This window comes from Cetorhinus maximus, chromosome 11 (genome assembly GCF_964194155.1).
Source record: "Cetorhinus maximus chromosome 11, sCetMax3.hap1.1, whole genome shotgun sequence".
In the NCBI taxonomy this organism is placed as follows: domain Eukaryota; kingdom Metazoa; phylum Chordata; class Chondrichthyes; order Lamniformes; family Cetorhinidae; genus Cetorhinus; species Cetorhinus maximus.
Window position 1 is genome coordinate 128544005 of NC_135889.1, and position 18866 is coordinate 128562870.

An 18866-nucleotide genomic window follows, 5' to 3' on the forward strand; every position below is an offset into this window, starting at 1 on the left:
TATATAAGACACTTGTTATACCCCAACTGGAATATTGTGCACAGTTCTGGGTGCCACGTTATAGGAAGGATGTGAACACATTGGAGAGAGAGCAGAAGAGGTTTACAAGAATGGTTCCAGAGATGAGAAAATTCAGCTATAATTATCTCATGTCCTCTTGAATGCCTCAATTGAACCTGTCTCCCCCACACTTCCAGTCAGCGCATTCCAGACCTGAGCCACTCGTTGTGTGAAAACATTTTTTCTCGCGTCACATTTGTTTCTTTCACAAATTACTTTAAATCTTTTCCCTCTTGTTCTTGATCCTTTTACGAATGGAAACAGCTTCTCCCTGTCTACTGTGTCCAGCCCCCTCATCATTTTGAACATCTCTATCAAATCTCCTCTTGGCCACCTTCTCTCCAAGGAGAACAGTCCCAACCTCTCCAGGGAGCTCTTATGAGTAGAGCTATAAGGATAGGTTGGAGAGATTGAGACTGTTCTCCTTGGAGAGAAGGAGACCAGGACATTTGATAGAGATGTTCAAAATCATGAGGGAGCTGGACAGAGTAGACAGGGAGAAACTGTTTCCACTCGTAAAAGGATCAAGAACGAGAGGGAAAAGATTTAAAGTGATTTGCAATTGACCAGAAACTGAACTGGACTTCACTGTCACTAGGTCAAAATCCTGGAACAGCACAGTGGGTGTACCTACACCACATGGACTGCAGCGATTCAACAAGGCAGCTCAGCACCACCTACAAGGGCAATCAGGGGTGGGCAATAAATGATGGCCCAGCATCGAAGCCCACGTCCTATGAATGAATAAAAAAAAAGTGGTTGGGGTCTGGAATGCACTAACTGGAAGTGTGGCAGAGGCAGGTTCAATCGAGGCATCCAAGAGGACATTAGATGATAATTTGAATAGAAACAATGTGCTGGGGTACAGGGAAAAGGCAGGGCATAGGCACTAGGTCATGATGCTCATTTGGAGAGTCGATGCAGACACGATGGGCCCTCCCTCCTTCCTTTACAGCCTTCCCCCAACTCTCCCTCTTTCTCCAGCCCTCCAGCCCTTTCACTCTGCTACATAATGTCAGACTGAAGACTTACCAAAATTCCTACTTGGGATGGTTTTAAAGACTAAAAGCAGCTCCGCATTGAATCCAATCTCCACTCGGAATCGACCCTCAGAGTGTTTCACACAGCAGCCCCGAGAATTATTTCTCCAGTTGCTGCCTGAGCTTCCAGCTGAACTGGAATAGTTCTTCCCTTGGCCGCTGACATTCCCGGGAATCACCAGGTTTGCACCAGCCGGAGGCTCCTGCTCAGATCTGTAAAATGCCGGCATATTCGTTCCTTCAGTTCTAAAGGGTAGAAAGCCCTTGGTATTGGAGTCAGTTTGTGCTGAACAGACAGTGGGTCGGGTGTCCCCATTATCCAGAGGGAACCGGGCTTGAGAAGCAGTGTCAATAATAACAGCCCTTTGCTGACCAATGTGTCCAGGTGATGCCGCCTCGAGCGCGGCTTCGCTCCGCTTCACCAGCGCGAGCGGGCTGGCGGTTGCAGCGAGCGGACTGACGGTTGGAGCGAGCGGGCTGGCGGTTGGAGCGAGCGGACTGACGGTTGGAGCGAGCGGGCTGGCTGGGGACCCACGGCCCGCGTGCTGGCGCTGGGACGCTAACCGCTCCGCTCGCCTGGCCAGCGCCTTCAGCCGGTTTTCTTCAATCTGTCGCTTCTGGTCCTCAGTGAGACCCGCGGACATTTTCCTCTGTTCCTTCAGCTGGTGGGAGTGTCAGGAATATCCAAACATCGCACTAAGTCTGTAAAGAAATGCAACAATTAACTAATATTTTAAAATCCAGAGAGAGCTTGGAATTGATTCGTCAACAATAAGTGGAATAAGAGGTCACACTCCCCCCGCCGGGGCCGCGCTCTCACCTCGGGCTTTCTGTCCGTCCGTCTCTCTTCGCGAACTCGAGCCCGAGGCTTCGGCCTGACATGGGACCCAGTACGAAAAGCTGTGATTGGCGGGTTCGGCAGCCAATCGTGGGCGGCCGCTAAATTCGTGACCGGGGTCAGGAACATTAAAGGGGCAAAGTCCATGTCAATGTCGTCGAAATGTCCGTTAGAAGTTGCGGAATTCAACAGGTCAGTGCTGAGGGAGCGCCGCACTGTCGGAGGGTCAGTACTGAGGGGGCGCCGCACTGTCGGAGGGTCAGTACTGAGGGAGTGCCGCGCTGTCGGAGGGTCAGCGCTGAGGGAGCGCCGCGCTGTCGGAGGGTCAGCGCTGAGGGAGTGCCGCGCTGTCGGAGGGTCAGCGCTGAGGGAGCGCCGCGCTGTCGGAGGGTCAGCGCTGAGGGAGCGCCGCGCTGTCGGAGGGTCAGCGCTGAGGGAGCGCCGTGCTGTCGGAGGGTCAGCGCTGAGGGAGCGCCGCGCTGTCTGAGGGTCAGTGCTGAGGGAGCGCCGCACTGTTGGAGGGTCAGTACTGAGGGAGTACTGCACTGTCAGAGGGTCAGTACTGAGGGAGTACTGCACTGTCAGAGGGTCAGTACTGAGGGGGCGCCGCGCTGTCAGAAGGTGTGTGTGAGGGAGGTGTAGTATAGGCATCTGGGACATACAGGGTTAATATGGGACCGAGTACAGTACTGCGCACACTGTGATTAAGAAGGTACATGACCCATACCCAGGGGTCAGTGTGGTGTTGAGCAGAGACGGCTTAAGATCCAAGCATCGTCACGGATCACTGGGGATAGTGTGCTGTAATATCAAACCCCAATGTTCCCCAAACTGCAGCAAATATGAAAAGTTTGACTAAACCACCAGATTGCCCCAAATCTACCTAAGTGTTCAATTTAGGTTAGCAGAATACAAGCACCAGGTTTGTAAACTTAATAATTAAATAACTGCTAATTGAACAGATTGTTATTAAATTAACCAGTGGCAAAAGAAAGAAATTTGAACTGCTAATTTCTAACTCTATAACTTAAACTCTACCCCCTTCTTAAACCCCTATACACACACATACAAGACACATAAAACACAGAAAAATGGATTTTCAGGGTGAGATAGAACAGTTAAATAGCACCAATTCTGGAGTACAGGATTCAATGGGCTGATTTTAATTGATGTCTTCCAAATTCCGTTCAATTCTTGTCGATGACATGAGGTGGTCTTCCAGCACTTTCAATATTTTGTTCACTGGCTGAGAACTTGCCTTTCAATGTCTCTAACAATGATTTCCCCTTTGCCTCTTGACAGGGGTTTTCAGAGAGAGAGAGCAGGTTATAGAGATATAAGGAGAAAAAGCCAGCTAGCTATTACTGTGGAATTACTGTAATCTTCCACAAACAGGAGAAAGAGGTTTTAGGTCTTGTTCCTTTCAGGCGAGGAACAATTCTGCTGCACTGCTCTCTCAAACCCTGGTCACCTGGTCAGGAGCCAATTAAAATGTCGTTGCCAGGCAGCTCCCTTGGTCCAGGACTCCTTTCCAGCACCATCCTGTCTTTCATGGCACACTCTGTTCTAGAACTGCTACATTGTATATATCTCTCATCCTGTTCCAGTGGACATGTCCTTCAAACTGCAGCCATTGTAATTTTAATCCACAGTCCAACAGAAAATAAAAAGATATGTTCTTTACAGCATGGAGATAGCTCCCAGCCTGTACTCTTTACTGTACATGTGTAAATAATTCTACCTGTTAAAGACTTACAGTTAATCATTACCATGGAAAAGGACAGAGATAAGGCAGGAGTAAAAGTCTTGAACTGGGGGAAGGCAAATTTTGCAGAAATGAGAAGGGACTTGGCTGAGGTGGACTGTACAGCACTGCTGGAGGATAAAACAGTGGAAAACCAGTGGGAAGCACTAAAAAGTGAGATCCTAATTGTACAAAGTAGACATGTTCCCTACAAAAATAAGAGTGGTACTGCCAAATCTAGACCCCCCTGGTTGTCTAGAGTAATACAGGGGAAGATCAAACAGAAAAAGAAAGCATACGATAGGCACAAAGAACTAAGCACTGCAGATAGCCTAGACGAATATAGGAAGTGCAGGGACGAAGTAAAAAAAGAAATAAGGAAATCAAAGAGAGGGCATGAAAAAAGATTAGCAAGTAAACTTAAAGATAACCCAAAGATGTTTTACCAATACATTATTGCTAAAAGGTTAGTTAAGGAAAAAGTGAGACCGATCAGAGATGAAGATGGAAACTTGTGTGTAGATGCAGAGGCTGTGGGAAGGGTTTTGAATGAATATTTTGTCTCTGTGTTTACAAAGGAAAGGGAGGATGTAGATATAGTCCAGGAGGAACGCAGCGAGATATTGGACGGGACAGTCATAAAGAGAGAGGAAGTACTCGAAGGGTTGAAATTCCTGAGAGTTGAAAAGTCACCAGGGCCAGATGGATTGTTTCCAAGGCTGCTGAAGGAAGTCAGGGAGGAGATAGCAGATGCTCTGAGGATGATTTTCCAATCTTCACTAGATACAGGGGAGGTACCGGAGGACTGGAGAAATGCAAACGTAGTTCCATTGTTTAAAAAGGGATCAAAGGAAATGCCAAACAATCATAGGCCAGTTAGTCTTACATCGGTGGTGAGCAAATTAGTAGAATCAATCCTGAGAGATAGGATTAACTGTCATGTGGAAAGGCATGGACTAGTCAGGGATGGTCAGCATGGATTTGTTAAAGGAAGGTCTTGCCTCGCAAATTTGATTGAATTCTTTGAGGAAGTGACAAGAAGGGTTGATGAAGGTAGTGCAGTGGATGTTGTGTACATGGATTTTAGCAAGGCATTTGACAAAGTCCCACATGGCAGATTGGTCAGGAAAGTAAAAGCCCATGGGATTCAGGGTAATGTGGCAAACTGGTTGAAAGGTTGGCTTTGTAGCAGGAAACAAAGAGTAATGGTCGATGGATGCCCTTGCGAATGGAAAGTTGTCTCAAGTGGTGTTCCACAGGGCTCAGTGTTGGGACCCTTGCTGTTTGTGTTATATATTAACGATTTGGACGTGAACGTGGGGGGCATGATTGGGAAATTTGCAGATGACACAAAGATTGGCTGAGTAGTGGAGAGTGTAGAGGATAGTCATAATCTCCAAAGCGATATAGGTGGGTTGGTGGAGTGGGCGGTAAAGTGGCAGATGGATTTTAGCATAGAGAAGTGTGAGGTCATACATTTAGGGAGGTCAAACAGTTACAGGGATTACACAATAAATGGGAATATACTAAGAGGGGTAGATGAAGTGAGAGATCTTGGCGTACAAGTACACAGGTCCCTGAAGACAGCAGTTCAAGTAGACAAGGTTGTAAAAAAGGCATATGGAATGCGCTCCTTCACTGGCAGAGATATAGAATATAATAGTAAGGATATAATGTTGGAATTGTATAAAACACTGGTGAGGCCACAACTGGAGTATTGTGTGCAGTTCTGGTCACCACATTACAGGAAGGACATAATAGCTCTGAAGAGAGTGCAGAGGAGGTTTACAAGAATGTTGCCAGGGTTAGAAAAATGTAGCTACGGGGAGAGATTGGATAGGTTGGGGTTATTTTCCTTAGAACAAAGAAGGCTGAGAGGTGATTTGATTGAGGTGTACAAAATTGTGAGGGGAATAGATAGAGTGGACAGGATAAAATTGTTTCCCTTGGTGGAGAACTCTAGAACCAGGGGACATAGATTCAAGATAAGTGGCAGAAGGTGTAGGGGGACATGAGGAAGAACTTTTTTACGCAGAGGGTAGTGGGTGTCTGGAATTCGCTGCCCAAGTTGGTAGTAGAGGCAGAAACTCTAAACTCTTTTAAAAAGTACCTGGATCTGCACCTTAAGTGCTGTAAGCTGCAGGGCTATGGGCCGGGTGCAGGAACGAGGGATTAGAAAGGGCACCTGGGTGTTCTCGGGCTGGCATGGACAAGATGGGCCGAATGGCCTCCTTCTGTGCTGTAACTTTTCTATGGTCCTAATCTACTGAAGACTATGAAGACTTCTTTGAGAGACACCGTTCTGTAACCAACACCCTCCCAACATGGTGGAAGCTGGGGATCAAAAAGCATGAACCTTGCTAAAATGCTGAGATGCTGGAAGTCTAAGAAAAAACCTCAAGGAAAATTCTGATCTGAGAGAAGCTCCCAACAGAAGCTGAAGACGCAGAGACTACTCACCAGCAAATGCTCCAGAGAAAAAGCCTGGAAGCTGAAGGCAGAGATTTTTACTTCAGCAAAGACTCCATTGAATTTCCCTTGGAACTCCAGCTTCAGATCACAGAGTCCATGGAGCCTGCAAGGGTGAGTTAAATCTTTTAAAGTTCCAGGCTGCAGCTAGTCCTGAGAACCTTTCCCTAATTCAGCGTCAGATGTGCCGTTGAAAGAAAGCCTGTCGCTAAAACCTGATTTTCCCCAGTTGGAGCCCCAACACATGGCCTCTGAATTTGTAAGATAGGAAAAACTAATTTAATTATTTAAATTTCTTGGGAACATTGACTGTCCAGCTCAGAAGACAGCAAGTAAAGCTTTAAATTCAAGCGCCTCATTACTCGTCATAGCAAACCGTGGAATGAATGAAGTTGGCAAACAGCCAATCCAGGTAGCTATTATTAAGAGTCTTCTTCAAGAAGTGCGCCATCGCATTTTGTGGACCCTGCCAAAACTTGGAAGTACAGGGAATCCCTTTGTCTCGGAGTCAAAGGCAAAGCCATCTTGAAGGCCCGTAAGCTCTTAAAATTGCACGTAAAATTTAAAACTTTTTAACATGGATAACAATTCAACGCTTCCAACTCAATTTGGACTAATCCAAGGGCCAAACCCAACAGGAAATGTGGCATCCTTGAGAAATTACTTTTCACATCACTGGAGTACATTAGGTCTCAGTAAAAACTCAGATGAAGCCCAGATTACTGCCTTTTTATAGTGGTTTGGTGATCTTGTGAATTATGTTACCCTAATACTGTTAATCCTAATTGATGAATCTGCAACCAGCCTTGAAGAACTATTAACAATCTCTGTCAAATATTTTAACCTTCAAGCTAAAACGAGGTATAGAAAACTCCCAGCAAAGTGACAGAAGGTAAAAAGATAGTACCTGAACAAACCACACAAGGGCACCAGAGAGGCAGGGAATTTTCCAGAAGTCCCAAGGTATACCTTTTTGGAAACCCCAACGTGTTTACAGGATTCTGTCAGCAGCTTTCAGTGTACGACGAAGACAAAGCCCTGCAGCAGGTGGAGCAAGGAAAAGCAGAAATAAAATCAGAAAATGTTCATATCAAAGTTGGACTGGAAGATTTGGAGCACAAGATTCAAGCTGAGTATACATCTTTGAAAATGCACAATAAACTAAAGTCTTCAGTGAACCAAGTTGTTCGAGATCTGAAAAAACAAATTTTTGAAATGTCACAAAGGTACCAGGAGGAGATAATGACCCTCGATTCCACGGTTAGCAAATCAAAGCAGGAGTTGGGAAAACCTGATCAGCCAGGCACAAAAGCAGGCAGAAAAGGTCCTCAAAGAAAGTTGCAGCCTTGAAAGACTCTTTGAAGAACCAATACATGCCCCTGGAAAAACACAAGAAGTTAAAAAAGATGTTAAATGCTACTTTAGAAAATGCTGCATTGGAGCTACCAGTAGTGACAAAGCAATATCCTCAAACACATAGTGAGAAGACAAGAGCTGAACAAGGAAATAAATGGTTGAAAGAACAGCTAATTGTCCTTCAAGATCAGATTCAAAAACACTACATGACCCTTCAGCAACATGACAGAATAAAGAATACCGAGCAACAGGATGGCAGAACAGCAGAACAAACTCGGAGAGACTAGTCAATTACAAAACTCAAGATTTGTTTCACAGAAAGGAAAGCCTGTTGAAGGCCCGTCACATGCTACAAGAATCCCTCGGGTCAGAGTTTGTTCCTGGACCATTACGTAGTGAAATAAAATGAATGTAATGCCACTCTGAAAAAACTGAAGAACCAGTTGGCAGAGAGACTCAATCTTCAATATTCCAGGATGGAGCCAAGAGATACAAGAAAGAGATTGTGGTGCCGACGAAAACGGTTGCACATTTGGAAGGAACCTTGGAAAAACATTACATTTCCAAAGAGATAAAAATCAGGAACATAGAATGGCAAGCAAAGGTAGAAATTCTCACTGAAGAGCCTGAGGTGTCTCAAAAACAATAACAGAAATGCAATTACAGAATGTGAGTTTGTAGGATAGCACAGAGGAATTATACCCTGTTAAGGAAAAACTGACCAGTGTCAAGAATCAACTTTCACGAATGCATGATGAGTTTAAGGGAAAAAACAAGAACTGATGAGAACGTGTGTACATACAAGTTAGGAGTAGGCCACTCGACCCTCAAGCCTGCTCTGCCATTCAATGAGATCATGACTGATCTGATTGTAACCTCAACCCCACATTCCTGCCTACCCCGATAACCTTTCACCCCCTTGTTAATCAAGAATCTATCTAGCTCTGCCTTAAAAATATTCAAAGACTCTGCTTCCACCAACTTTTGAGGAAGAGAGTTCCAAAGACTCACGATCCTTGGAGAGAAAAAGATTCTCATCTCTGCCTTAAATGAGCGACCCCTTATTATTAAACAGTGACCCTAAGAACATAAATAGGAGCAGGTGTAGGTCATTCGGCCTCTCAAGCCTGCCCCACTATAAGATCATGGCTGATCTGCCCCAGGCCTCAAGTCCTCTTTTCATGTCTGCTCCTCATAGCCCTCAACTCCCCGTTATTTCAAAAATCTATCTACTTCCTCTTTAAATACTTTCAATGATCTAGCCTCCACAACTTTCTGGAGTAGAGAATTCCAGACATTCACTGAGAGAAGAAATTCCTCCGCATCTCAGTTTTAAATGAGTGTCCCCTTATTCTGCAACTATGTCCCCTAGTTCTAAATTCCCTACTAGCGGAAACATCTTCTCAACATCTACCCTGTCAAGCCCCCTCAGAATCTTGAATGTTTCAATAAGATCACCCCTCATTCTTCTAAACTCTAATGAATAAAGGCCTAACTTGCTTAGCCGTTCTTGATAAGTCAACTCCTTCATCCCAGGAATCAGCCTAGTAAATCTCTTTTGAACTGCCTTCAATGCTAGTATATCCTTTCTTAAATACGGGGACCAAAACTGTACACAGTACTCCAGGTGTGGCCTCGTCAACACCCTGTACAGTTGTAACAAGACTTCCCTATTTTTAAACTCCAACCCCCTAGCAATACAGACCAAAATTCCATTTGCCTTCTTAATTACTTGCTGCACCTGCATGCTAACTTTTTGTGTTTCATGCACAAGAACACCCAGATCCCTCTGTGCTGCACTTTTTTGGAGTTTCTCTCCATTTAAATAATAGTCTGCCTTTTGATTCTTCCTACCAAAGCGCATGACCTCACACTTTCCTACATTAAACTCCATCTACCAAGTTTTTGCCCACTCACTCAATCTATCTATATCCCTTTGCAGATTCCTCATGTCTTCATCACAACATGCCCTCCCACCTGTTTTTGTATTGTCAGCAAATTTGGATACCCCCTACACCAACAACACTGGCATCTACATTGATAGTGGGGGGTTCAGCAATGGGAACGCCAATGAATGTCAAGGGGAGATGGTTAGATTCCCTCTTGTTGGAGATGGTCATTGCCTGGCACTGTATGGCGTGAATGTTACATGCCACTTGTCAGCCCAAGCCTGGATATTGTTCAGGTCTTGCTGCATTTGGACACTCACTGCTTCAGTATCTGAGGAGTTGCAAATGGTGTGGAACTTTGTACAATTATCAGCAAACATCCCCACTTCTGACCATGTGATGGAAGGAAGATCGTTGATGAAGCAGCTGAAGATGGATGGGCCAAGGACACTAGACCTGAGGAACTCTTGCAGTGATGTCCTGGAGCTGAGATGACTGACCTTCAGCAACCACAACCATCTTCCTTTGTGCTAGGTATGACTCCAACCAGCAGAGAGTTTTCCCCCGATTCCCACGGACTCCAGTTTTGCTAGGGTTCCTTGATGCCACATTCGGTCAAATGCTGCCTTGATGTCAAGGGCAGTCACTCTCACCCCACCTCTGGAGTTCAGCTCTTTTGTCCATGTTTGAACCAAGGCTGTAATGAGGTCAGGAGCTGAACCTAAACTGAGCGTCAGTGAGCAGGTTATTGCCCCCTTTCATCACTTTACTAATGATCTAGAGTAGACTGATGGCACGGTAATTGGCCGGGTTGGATTTGTCCTGTATTTTCTGTACAGGAGATACCTGGACAATTTTCCACATTACTGGATAGATGCCAGTGTTGTAGCTGTACTGGAACAGTTTGGCTAGAGGTATAGAAAGTTCTGGAGCACAAGCCTTCAGTACTATTGTTGGAATATTGTCAGGGCCCATTGCCTTTGCAATATCCAATGTCTTCAGCCATTTCATGTTATCATGTGGAATGAATCGAATTGGCTGAAGACTGGCATCTGTGATGCTGGGGACTGCCGAAGGAGGCCGCGTTGGATCGTTGACTCGGCACTTCTGGTTGAAGATTGTTGCAGATGCTTCAGCCTTGTCTTTTGCACTGATGTGCTGTGCTCCCCTGTCATTGAGGATGGGGATATTTGTGCAGCCTCCTCCTGCAGCGAGTTGTTTAATTGTCCACCACCATTCACAATTGGATGCGGCAGGACTGCAGAGCTTAGATCTGATCTGGTGGTTGTGGAATCACTCAGCTCTGTTTATCACTTGCTGCTTATGCTGTTTGTCACGCAAGTAGTCCTGTGTTGTAGCTTCACCAGGTTGATGACTAATTTTTAGGTGTGCTTGGTGCTGCTCCTGGCATGCCCTCCTGCACTCTTCTTTGAACCAAGATTGATCCCCTGGCTTGTTGGTAATGGTAGAGTGCGGGATATGCCAGGCCACAATGTTACAGATTGTGGTTGAATACAATTCTGCTGTTGCTGATGGGCATCCACGAGGCACTAAGGGCCAGTCTTGAGTTGCTAGATCTGTTCGAAATCTATCCCATTTAGCACGGAGGTAGTGCCACACAGCACGATGGAGGGTATCCTCAATGTAAAGACGGACTTCGTCTCCACAAGAACTGTGCGGTGGTAACTCCTAGCGATACTATCATGGATAGATGCATCTGTGGTAGGCAGGTTGGTGAGGATGAGGTCAAGTACGTTTTTCCCCCTCTTGTTGGTTCCCTCACCACCTGCCACAGATCCAGTCTAACAGCTATGTCCTTTAGGGCTCGGTCAGTAGTGGAGCTACTGAGCCACTCTTTGTGATAGACATCAAAGTTCCCCACCTAGAGTACATTCTGCGCCCTTTCCACCCTCCGTGCTTCCTCCAAGTGGTGTTCAACATGGAGGAGCACTGATTCATCAGCTGAGGAAGGGCAGTACATGGTAATAAGCAAGAGGTTTCGTTGCCCATGTTTGACTTGATGGTCATGAGACATCATGGGGTCTACAGTCGATGTTGAGGACGCCCAGGGAAACTCCCTCCCGAATGTATACCACTGTGCTGCCACCTCCGTCGGGCCTGTCCTCCTGGTGGAACAGGACATACCCAGGGATGGTGATGGTGGTGTCGGGACATAGTCCTCCTCACAGAATCATATCTTACAGACAATGTCAGACTGTTGCTTGCCTCGTCTGTGAGGCAGCTCTCCCAATTTTGGCATAAGCTGTTAGTAAGGAGGACTTTGCAGGGTTGACAGGGCTGAGTTTGCCGTTGTTGTTTCCAGTGCCTAGTATGAATCGAGAGTGCTGATTGGTTGGCAAGTTGACAAAATAAATGACAGCCATTCGCTGGTTCATTCTCCAGGGCAATGTCTTGATCAATCATCAGGATCAAGCTGCCTGGTTGAAATTTCAAATAATACTTGGCAGTTAACTATCAGTCACATCAACTGGTGCATTCTTCATGGCAACGCCTCTACCAATCAGAGTCCACTTGCAAACCAATCAGCTCTCTCTTCTCATACAGTAAAAATTTGTTGTTTCCCCTGATGTTGGCATTTTCTTGTGAATAGATCTTCCGTTAAAACTTGATGAACTTCAAGCATAAGTTGTCTCCAATAAACATCCTGAGAAATGCCTGGAACAGAAGAAGGAATTGCTGAAGTATTAGAACAGTTGGTTGAATGCAGAATTAATGACCAAAACTGATGAAATTGTTGAACTCTGGTCCAACCTGAGCAACATGATGGATGAGATGTGTAGTACGAAAGGGCAAATCCAGACTTTCAAAGCGGAGGAGAATTGAAAGAAACACATTGAGGATCTAACGAATGAACTGAGAGTCCCAACAGCAATGACCAGGTAAGAAACATTCCGAATAGAACTGAATGTTCAGGTGAAGTTGTCAAACTTTTATGTTCCACAGATAAATCTGAGACGAAGACAACTCAACTTACCGGAATAGCTGCTGAGCCACGTGAAAAGACTCATAAGCTCAAAACAAACAGATAAGAAGAAAATAACCAAAAATTTGGCTAAAACTGTGGAACTGGTGCAAGTAAGAACGTAAGAAATAGGAATAGGAGTAGACCATTCGGCACCTCGAGCCTGCTCCGCCATTCAATAAGATCATGGCTGATCTTCTTGTGTTTCAATTTCCACATTCCCATCTACCCCCGATAACCTTTGATTCCCTTGCCTAACAAGAATCTATCTACCTCCGCCTTAAAAATATTCAATGACCCCGCCTCCACTGACTTCTGAGGCCGAGAATTCCAAAGTCGCACAACCCTCTGAAAGAAAAAATTTCTCTTCATCTCTGTCCTAAAAGGGCAACCCCTAATTTTAAAACAGTGCCTCCTAGTTCTGGACTCACGCACTAGAGGAAACATCCTTTCAACATCCACCTTGTCAAGGCCATTCAGGATTTTATATACTACAATCAAATCACCCTTCACTCTTCTAAACTCCAGTGGAAACAAGCCCAGTCTGTCCAGCCTTTCCTCATAAGACAACTCATTCATTCCAGGTATCAATCTAGTAAACCTCCTTTGAACCGCCTCCAATGCATTTACATCCTCCTTTAAATAAGGAGATCCAAAACTGCACACAGTATTTGAGGTGCAGCCTGATCAATGCCCTGTATAACTGAATCACAACATCCTTACTTTTATGTTCAATCTCTCTCGTAATAAAGGATAGCATTCCATTAGCCTTCTTAATTACTTGCTGTACCTGCATACTAACTTTTTGTGACTCATGCACTAGAACACCTAGATCCCTCTGCACCTCAGAATTCTGTAGCCGTTCTCCATTTAAGTAATACTCTGCTTTTTTATTCTTCCTGCATTGTTGCCATTGAAATTTCCATTGTTGAAAGGTGAATGTCCATTATACGTTGAGACTGCCCACATTACGAAAGAAGAGAAAGAAGCGCCAAGGAGATGAATGCAATGTTTGTCCAGCCCGCAAGAAACGAGTTAGAGTAGAAGCAACCACTGATCAACGCAACAACACAGAACCAACCAAGTGCGGTTCAACACTTAACGGAGAGAGGAGCGAACGGACTTGAGACTAGGCCTAAGTGAGATGTAGATTGAGTGAGGAGTTCTGAATTTGGTTCAGGTACCTCCAGCAGTTCATGAGTTTCCTTCCTTGTCTCCAAGCTAGAACTTTCTATGTCTTTATCTGTGTAAATTATTAACCAATTGACTAAGTAAATAAAGTTTGACAGAATGTCAGGGCTGGTGATGTGCCGTGACTGTAGCATGTGGGAATCTGTGGAATGCACTGCAATCCCAGACAATCATATCCGCAGAAAGTGTCTGCAGCTTAGGCAACTTCAGGTCCAAGCTGCTAAGTTAGAGTCTGAGTTGCAGGCATTGCGGGGCATCAGGGAGGGGGAGAGTTACCTGGACACTCAGGAGGCAGTCACTCCCCTTAGGTTAGGCAGAACTTTAGGGTTGGTCAGTGTTCAAGGACAAGAGAGTTTGACTCTGAGTCAGGAAGGTAAGGGGAACCAGCATATAGTGATGGAGGAGCTTCAGCCCCTGACTTTGTCCAACAGGGTACGAAGTGCATGCTACCTGTGTAGATGAGGAGAAGGACTGCAAGGTGGATGAGCAGACTGGCTATTCAAGTGGTGGAGTGAAGAGGAATGTAATAGTGATAGGAGACGGTATAGTCAGCAGGGTAGGTACCGTACTCTGTAGCTGAGAGCGTGAGTCCAGATGATTGTGTTGACTGCCCAGTGCAAGGGTTTGGGATATCTACTCCAACTTGCAGTAGAACTTGCAGTGGGAGGGGGAGTTTCCAGTAGTCGTGTTCCACATTGGTACCAACAACATCAGTAGGACTAAGAAGGAGGCTCTGATGAGGGAATATGAGTATCTAGGGGCTAAATTAAAAAGCAAAACCTCAAAGGTACCTAAGCCACGAGCAAATGGTGTAGGGTAAATAAAATTAGAGAATTAAATGTGTGGCTTAAATATTGGTATGGGAGTTATGGGTCTCAATTCCTGGAGTACTGTCATCAGTACTGGGAAAAGTGGGAGCTGTACTGTTGGGAGAGTCTTCACCTCAATCATGCAGGGACCAGTGTTCTGGCAAGTAGTCTAACTAGGGCAATAGAGAGGGATTTAACCTAAATACAAACATATGAATTAGGAACATGAGTAGGACACTTGGCCCCTCAAGCCTGCTTCACCATTCAGTAAGATCACGGCTGATCTGATTGTAACCTCAACCCCACATTCCTGCCTACCTCCGATAACCTAAACTAAGGTAAAAGAGCAGGAGAACAATAAGGGAAATGGTTATCAAAGTGTGTCAGGAAGGAACAGACTAGACAAAAATAAGAGTGCGGCAGCAGTTAAAGCTAGAGATTGTGAAAATAATGTCAGCATTAAAGGCATTCTACCTGAATGTACATAGCATTCACAACAAGGTAGATGAATTTATGGCACAAATAAAAGTAAACGGATATGACCTAGTTGCCATTACAGAGACATGGCTGCAGGGTGACCAAGGCTGGGAATTGAAAGTTCAAGGGTATTCAATATTTAGGCAGGATAGGCAAAAAGGAAAAGGAGGTGGGGCTGCACTGTTGATAAAGGATGGGATCAATACTTAGGGAGTGAGGATCTTAGACTGAAAGAGCAAGATGTAGAATCAATTTGAGTGGAGCTAAGAAACAGCAAACTTTGGGAAGAGTTGCTTATAGGCCACCAAATAGTAGTGATAATGTAGGGCATGGTATAATTCAGGAAATTAGATGTGCATGTAACAAGGGTAATACAGTAACCATGGAGGACTTCAATGTACATATAGACTGGGTAAACCTAGTTAGCACTAATGCTGAATAGGACGAATTCCTGGAATGTATATGGGATGATTTTCTAGAAAAGTATGTTGAGGAACCAAATAGAGAATGGGCTATTTTAGATCTAGTATATGGCAATGAGAAAGTGTTAATTAATAATTTTGTTGTAAAGGGGCCTTTAGGGAAGAATGACCATACTATGATAGAACTTTACATGAAGTTTGAAAGTCATGTAGTTCAATCTGAAACTAGGGTCTTTAATCTAAGCAAAAGAAAGTTGGCTGTGGTAGATTAGGGAACTACATTAAAAGGTATGATGGTAGAAAGGCAATGGCTAGCAGTTAAAGAATTAATACCTGGTTTGCAACAAATTTACATTCCCTTAAGCATAAAAGGCCAGTAGGAAAAGTGATCCAACCATGGCTAACAAGAGAAGTTAAGGATTCTATCAGATCAAAGGAAGAGGCTTATAAAGTTGCCAAAGAAAGTAGTAAGCCTGAGGATTGGGTGCATTTTAAAATTCAACAAAGAAGATACGAACATATGGATTAGGAGGAGTAGGTCACTCGGCCCTTCAAACCTGCTCTGCCATTCAATGAGATCATGGTGATCGGATTGTAACCTCCATTCTACATTCCTGCCTACCGCAATAACCTTTCACCCCCTTGTTTATCTACCTCTGCCTTAAAAATATTCAAAATCTCTGCTTCCATCATCTTTTTGAGGAAGCGAGCTCCAAAGACGCACCATCCTCTGAGAAAAAAATTCTCCTTATCTCTGTCTTAAATGGGCAACCCCTTATTTTTTAAACAGTGGGCCCATAGTACTAGATTCTCCCACAAGAAGAAATGTCCTCTCCACATTGACCCTGTCAAGCCCCCTCTGGATCCTAAAGGTTTCAGTCAAGTCGCTTCTTACTCTTCTGAACCGCAGCCGATACAAGCCTAGTCTGTCTAACCTTTCCTCATAAGACAACCCACCCAGGTATTAGTCTAGTAAACCTTCTCTGAACTGGTTCTAACATATTTACATACATTCTTAAATAAGGAGACCAATACTGTGTTCTGTACTCCAGATGTGGTCACACCAATGCCCTGTAAACTGAAGCATAACCTCCCTACATAATTGTATTCAATTCCCCTCACAAGAAACGATAACATTCTATTAACTTTCCTAATTACTTGCTGTACTTGCAAACTAGCCTTTTGCAATTCATGCACTAGGACACCCAGATCCCTCTGCATCTCAGAACTCTGCAATCTCTCACCATTTAGATAATATGCATTTTTTATTTTTGCTGCCAAAATGGACAACTTCACACTTTCCCACATCGTACTTCATTTGCCAGGTCTTTGCCCAGTCACGTAACCTATCTATATCCCTTTGTAGCCTCCTTGTATCCTCTTCACATCCTAATATTCGACCTATCTTTGTGTCATCAGCAAATTTAGCAACGATACCTTCCATTCCTTCAAGCCATTTGTATAAACTGTAAAACGTTGAGACCCAGCACTGACCTCTGTGACACACGACTCATTACACCCTGCCAACCAGAAAAAGACCCATTTATGCCTACCCTCTGCTCCCTGTTAGCTAGCCAATCTTCTATCCATGCCAACATGTTACCCTCTACACCATGTACTTTTATTTTCCACAATAACCTTTGATGTGGCACCATATCAAATGCCTCCTGTAAATCTAAATACACCAGTTCCCCTTTACCAACAGCATATGTTACTCCTTCAAAGAACTCCAATAAATTGGTTAAACATGATTTCCCTTTCACAAAACCATGTAGACCTTGCTTGATTATCCAGTATTTTTGCAAGTGTCCTGCTGTAATATCTTTAAAAATAACATCTGTCATGGGGGAAATGTTAGAAGCTAAGCTAACCGGCCAGTAGTTTCCTGCTTTCTCTCTCCCTCCCTTTTTGAATAAAGGAGTTGATACGCAACAGTTATTTCATGAGCCACTTCCTTTAAGACCAAGGATGAAGTCCATCAGGACCCAGGGACTTGTCTGCCCACAGCTCCAACAATTTGCGTGATACCACATCACTGGTGTAAAGGAAATATCATTTTTTTCCCAGTATTACTGTGGGATACTGAAACAGGCTTGGGTGTGTATGTGTTTGTGTGCGTGTGACTAATTTAATTGAACTGAAGTCAGACTGCAAGGATTAAATCATCAAAGGGATTAGGTGAAAGCTGGCATTTTAAAACGGAAATGGACGAGCTAACATTTGCATTTGTAGATGAGTTGAGAGGTTGTTTGAATTTCAAAGGGGAATTAGAAGGTGACAAAGAAAATGGTTGATTCTTGTAGGAGTTCATAGGTAAACAGGGATATCTTGTTTTGTTGACCCAAAAGCAAAGACAAGATAGAAACATGAAAGATCTTGTATTAGAAAGAGTTTGAGTTTCAAAGAAAGTTTGAAACAATGGATTTAAAGAATCAAAAGAAAGATGGAAAGCTATATGAGGAATGGCCCTGTGAGAGGTGGACTGTGTGAAACAGACCTGTGAAAAAGCAGCCTTTAGCCACCCCACAGAAGTGCTGGTTTGGTCCAAAGTGCAAGATTTTGTTAAAAGCCTTGGGAGTTCCATCGTTGGGAGAGAGAAGCTGTGAAATACCTCCCTTATAGCAACAATGGGTGCTTGTGGTAATATTGCTGGATGTTTAATAGATTAAGAATCTACTTAGACTGTTGCCTGAAAAGGGATGTGTGGTTGGGAGTCTAGTTAAGTAGAAATCTTTTGGATATTGTTATAAGACTAAGTCTGACTGTGCAACTATAATCTTGCATGTTCAAGTTTTCTTTTGTTAATAAATGTTTTAATTTAATCTTTAAAATCTCCAAAGGCAGTAATGGACTCTTCACTTCTGACTTCAGTGTACATACCTTCTCGTAATAAATACAAATTGCAAAATTGTTGTGATAACTTGACCAAGTTTCCCTTTGGGATTTGGTCAGCCCGGTAATTACCATCGGCCATATCATAATACTGGTGATTGTAATTTTCCCGAGTTCTTCCCTCCCTTCCACTCTCTATTGGACCAACCTTCACTCTCAACACTTTTCTTTTTTAAATATCTATAGAAGCTCTTAATACCTGTCTTTATATTTCTAGCTAACTTTCTCTCATACTTTAAATTTTTCCTTCCATATCAATCTTTTTGTCATTCTTTGATGTTTTATATATTTTGTCCAATCTTCTCACCTGCTACTCGTTGCGCATTTATATGGTTTTTCTTTAAGTTTGATACTATCTTTAACTTTTTTAGTTAACCGCCGATGGTGGGTCTTCCCCTTGGAATTGTTCTTTCTCATTGCAGTGTATCTATTCTATGTATTCTGAAATATCCCCTTAAATGCCCACCACTGCATCTCTATTGACCTATCCCTTAACCTAATTTGCCCGTTTACTTTAGCTAGCTCTGCTTTCATGCCCTCATAATTGCCCTTATTTAAGTTTAAAATAATAGTCTTGGACCCACTCTTCTCTCCCTCAAACTAAATGTAAAATTCAATCATATTATGATCACTGCTACCTTGGGGCACCTTCATTATGAGGTCATTAATTAATCCTATCTTGTTGCACAACACCAG

The 18866-nt window shown here is 43.9% G+C and overlaps 1 protein-coding gene across 4 annotated transcripts in view; it reads right to left on the reverse strand.

The window, feature by feature from the left end:
• Window positions 1-18866, reverse strand: part of LOC144686918 (SWI/SNF-related matrix-associated actin-dependent regulator of chromatin subfamily A-like protein 1) — a 107415-nt gene that overhangs the window by 80157 nt on the left and 8392 nt on the right. For 3 of the 4 annotated variants that reach the window (XM_078552759.1, XM_078552760.1, XM_078552757.1), the window contains exons 1-2: window positions 1921-2051; window positions 1093-1802 (exon numbers count right to left, since the gene is read on the reverse strand). In XM_078552759.1, coding sequence (XP_078408885.1) covers window positions 1093-1744 — 652 coding nt within the window. In that variant the 5' untranslated portion in view covers window positions 1745-1802; window positions 1921-2051. Of the gene's footprint in view, window positions 1-1092; window positions 1803-1920; window positions 2052-18866 lie in introns of those variants that run through there. The other variant, XM_078552758.1, reaches the window with a different exon arrangement.